Raw genomic sequence first — 5,000 nt, 5'->3', positions numbered from 1 at the left:
TTCCCTCCCTTTTCCCAACCACTTTCTGCGCAGCAGATCTGTCCGGGATTTCGAGCTCCCGGTCGTCCCGGTCGTCCCGGTCGCCTAGCCATTAATCCCTCGCATGTTTTTCTCACGCGACGACCGAAAGCGCGTCACCCGGCAAAGTCCCCCTTAATTATCGTTAATCGTTGTTTGCAAAACCGCGCGACGGTTGACGGGATTTCATTTCTACGAGGAGATATTGGCGTGCGATTGGTTAGCTCGTCGGGCACATTTCGTCGTCCTTGCTTTCGAAACATGTGACAATCGCTCGTGTGTCGATCAACGATATTTAAAGAAAGTGATGCTGCTGTGGTATCGACATCCGATCGATACTTATCGAACGTTGGTTTCGATTGGAACTTGAAAATTGTGTTTGAACACGCGACTTGTATATTGGTATTATTCTTTTTTCTTTTTTTTCTTCTTGTTTTATTGTTTATTTAATCTTCTCGTCAAATCCAATGTATTTATTAGAATATCGAACGTTCGTGATTGTTCTTAAGCCAAAAACATGCGTTTATTAAAAGTATAATAAGTATAAATATTGTACGTGATCACGAGGTGTAGCAGTGGGGGATGTAGGGGGATGGGGATGGGGATGGGGATGGCGATGGGGATGGGGGGGGGGTGTAGGGGTCGAGGAAGAAAGATAAGTTAAATTTTTTAATGGGGATGAGGATTTGGGTAAGCCAAGGTTTTGAATCGACATGTCGCCAAACGACCATATAAAGTGCTATTTTTTTTTTTAAATCAATTTCATTACTACGACCCATTTAATAATTAACGCAACGATAACAAATAATCGCTCGTTGTAATTACAGCCAATGAGATATTATTCAATTGAAATGAAATTCGATCGTTGGAATAAAAATGTAAATGTTAAATTATACCATCAACGCACAATTTTACTACATCGTTTCAAATGTCTATAATTTTTATAATCCGCGTCTATTTCGAAAACGCTAAATTTCCTAATAAAACATCAGGCCACTCGAATAAGAATACGGAAGCCTATAGTGTATATTTTATGATATTTAATAGTTTACTAAAGCACAATGAAAAAGTTAGTACCATAAAAATTTGCAAATTGCTGTGTGAAGTTTGCAATATTTTCCTTTATAATTGAACAATATATATCGCCAAAAATTACGGCCGCATAACAGATGTTAGAGTACTAAAATGAAATTTCGCGGAGCCCGCGTGTATTTATATTTTCTTTCTTTCCTCTCTTTTCTCATCTCTCTTTCTCCCTTTTTTCTACTTTAACAACAAACTTGCACGAACGACACGAGAAAAATGATACTCGCCGTCGATTTCCCGCATTTACTCCAAGGGATCGTACGGAAAGTCGATACTCCATTTGCTTCAAATTGCAAGCGATACTTAACCAGACACGAATAATGCAAAATCATATCCAATCACATCGTAGTTTGCATTATGCCGACATACGAACGCCACAACCTTTCGAAAATATAAAATTTTTCATCTAAGCATTTTAGTTATCCGCGAGTACTTATTCGTTGATAATGGGAGCAAAATCAATTACTTCGTACTTACGTTCCATCCTTCTTTCAACTCCTACCCCTTCTCCAAAGCCCATTTCGCCTAATTTTCATCAAATGTACATAAAGTGCTTAATAACAAAAGCCTTTTTCATATTGAAAAATTAGTCGAGTGTAGGGGACGTTATTAAACGATTATTTCTCTATTATATGAAAATACAAAAGCCCGTCTCCCGATAAAAACAAAATTCGTAATAGAGAAAAAAATCATGGCCAAGTGGAAGGAGCGAAGTTAGATAATATCTGCGCTATTAAACAACTAATTAATCACAATACCTTGGCTCTGGATATTTTTTTCAATTCAAGAAATGACTAAGTCTAGCCAAAAAAAAAAAAAAAAAAAAAAAAGACTTTTGACGCAAACTATCGACGCGATTCGAGTCCCATGTCAAATTTATCTAAACAGAGCGGTATATTCGAAAAGTACCAGCCTCGTCCCACCCCTTCCACCGCCCCGACTAATCCCCAAATCGTCGCCTCGAAAGAAGAATTACTCGGAACGCACCAACAATTCCACCTGAAAATTACGCCGCTTTCTGTGCAACTTTGGTGTAATCCAACACTACGCTTGCTTGTAAGGCGATATAGTGGCGATATAGAGGAGCCGCGTCCGCGCCTTCTTTAAACGTCCTCTCCGCGATAACAGCGCCGCTCTTCATTCGGCTTGCCTTTATTTTCTTATTTTCTTATTTTGCTTCATCGACTCCAAATTTCGCAATATTTTCCCCGGCTAATTTCACAACTCGTGCACCAACTCGCCGTATTATATTATATTTATATTCGCACGCTACGGCTACACGCGAGGATCTTAGTTTCAGCCGTGGCCGGAAGTATGGCTTATCTCTTATCGGTTTATTCCTTTATTCTTCCACACACTTGACGAGCAAAAAAAAAAAAAATTCTACCAGAAAAATAATACTGTTTCGAATCTCGATACTCTCCACCATTTTACAAAACTGTACCTGCATACTGCACGCGCGCGCACACACACACACACACACACACACACACACACACACACACACACACATACGCCTGGCATATAAACATCAGTATGTTAATTATCTTGTAAATAATGATTGTATAAGTAAATAAAATAAATATAGACTGTGTACGCAACTAGGCTCCTCCACTTACGTCGACAATCTCTTAAAGTGATCCGATACGATAGCATTCGATACGATAGAGTTTTACGATTGCCTCGGTGAATCGCCGCCTTGCAATTGCTTTGTGCATTTATAATTAAGACGGGGATAAACGTGAAATTATTTAGCAATATTCGTATGTACAGCGAGCAAAGGCGTAGAGTTCGTAGAGAGGAAAAGTCTGTTGAAGCTGTATTCGTATAGGATTGGCGAGGCAAATGGGAGTGTCGATTGAATATGGGAGGAGGGAGGAGGGTGGAGAGAGGAGAACGACATTATCATCTCACAACCGTTTTCTTTTCTTTCAGATGTATGTGCAACACCGGATATACCGGCCAGAATTGCGAAAACAAGTACATCCCCTGCGACCCGTCGCCGTGCCAAAATGGAGGCGTCTGCCACCAAATCGACAAGCTCACCTACAAATGCACATGTCCAGATGGTAAGTGTGATCATCAATCGTTACGATACATGGATACACCGAGACTAAATCATTGCGGAATGTTTGCGCGACTTTTGAGCCTGGACGCCAGGTCGGATCGTTGGGCCGCATAACGCGAGCCCGCGTATGATGTACCAATTGCCCATACGGGGGCCCAAACACTCGTAGTCGCGTAATTTCTTTGACATATTTTCTTAATCAAGATTCTCATTAAAAGAGGTTAGGGGATAAGTGGCCGGGGTCTGTGGACGGATAGAATCGTAACTACGAGTAAGTGAATCGTAAGCAACAATGTGAGGGACGAATGTCCGTATCATCGAATCCTCACAGGCTCCATTGTACATCCGATACTCCGACCTCCGTGATATAGAAATTCAAGCCTGAAAAAGTATAAATATAGCTCGCTCGATTAGTTCGTAAATTGCTGAGAAGATGCTGTTGACATAAGTTTCCTCGCCGCGATTATCGTCCTCCTTCTCCGTCCTCCTCGACCTCTTTTAAACGAATACAAATATTCCCCACTGCGCACGAGCAGAGTGAAAAGAACCGGGGATCCGAGAACGAAACTTGTCAAGGACTTTGGACGACACTTTACGCGCACCCGCTTTCCACCGAGGGAGAGACCTTCCTCCTCCTCTGTCTTCGGTCATCTCTTTCTCTGTTTACGTTGCGGACCTTCGTGCACGCTCGAACGGGTTTTCGGGTCCCTGGAGAAAAAGCGAGGGCGATAAGCATCTCCGACGATGTGTGGTGAAGGTGGAGCTGCGGACACGTAGTGCCCACATTAATGCAGGAGTGCGTTCGTGCCAGGGTGAAGGAGGAGGAGGAGGAGGAGGAGGAGGAGGAGGAGATGGAGGTGGAGATGGAGGTGGACATGGAGATGGAGGTGGTGGAGGAGGGATGGGGACGTTGTAGGACTCCGCGAAAGGACTCCGAGCGGCGGGTGCGATGAGCGTAGAGGAGAGGTGAGGTGAGCAGTGATGAAGGAGCGGAGCGGTATGGAGAGCGGCGGAGAGGAGAGGAGAGAAACGAGGCCGTACGGCCGAATTAATCGCGAGGAATTCTGGGATCCTCGGTGTGGCAGGGCCGAGCGCCGGACCCCTTTAGTGCTCGGCCGCGGTCACTCGCGGCTAATCGGCATTTTCCGGGAGAGTCCAAGCGCCCCTCTTTTGTCGAACGAAATGCGGGCGAAAATGCTGCGTGCGATCGTTGCCCGCGAACCATTTCAGTGATTTACGAAGTGGTGCACAATTTTCCAGCACAACGGCCAGTTGTTAGCTCGGCTCCACCGGTATTTACGATCCAAAGCACAGTTTCACAGTAAAGACTAATAAATTTCTGCTTGGCCGTTGAGCAGCCCTTTTTCTTTTTTTATTTCATACCTACATTAAGCCGAACAGCGGTGAATGGCGTGATACAGCGACGATATCGCCCGTTGCCCCCGAGAATTTCGAGAGTCGCCTAGCTTTTTCACAATTTCCCTAATTGGCGCGGCGAGATTTACACGCGTTGCACTGCGAATAATAAAAAAAGGTCGGTTCTCTTTGTTTTTCGTTTGCCTCCTTTAACGCACACCTCTTAATACGGACTTCATGACTTGTTTAGTTTTTAAAATGCCGGTAGCAATAGTGCACTCTCCCCTCGGCTCTCCTATGCGCGCATTTGTGTACAGTTACGTGGACGAGCCTAATGGTCGCTTATCGGGCGTAAAAGGGACAGTCGTGCGAACAAAAGTCCAATGGGTCGTGTTATTATGTCCTCGTCGCCTGTTACACGATTTCGTGTGCATCTTATAAGAGGGCGGCGTGATCGCCCCCCCCCTACCCT

General features: G+C 44.2%; 1 protein-coding gene across 1 annotated transcript in view; it reads left to right on the top strand.

The window, feature by feature from the left end:
* Positions 1–5,000, top strand: part of N (neurogenic locus Notch protein) — a 370,307-nt gene that overhangs the window by 213,980 nt on the left and 151,327 nt on the right. Inside the window, exon 5 of the mRNA XM_011502136.1 lies at positions 3,040–3,173. Within this exon, the coding sequence (XP_011500438.1) occupies positions 3,040–3,173 (134 nt within the window). The remainder of the gene's footprint in view (positions 1–3,039; positions 3,174–5,000) is intronic.

Source organism: Ceratosolen solmsi, unplaced genomic scaffold (genome assembly GCF_000503995.2).
Source record: "Ceratosolen solmsi marchali unplaced genomic scaffold, CerSol_1.0 scaffold43, whole genome shotgun sequence".
In the NCBI taxonomy this organism is placed as follows: domain Eukaryota; kingdom Metazoa; phylum Arthropoda; class Insecta; order Hymenoptera; family Agaonidae; genus Ceratosolen; species Ceratosolen solmsi.
Note: the sequence above shows the minus strand (reverse complement) of the source record. Positions and strands in the feature narration are given on the sequence as shown.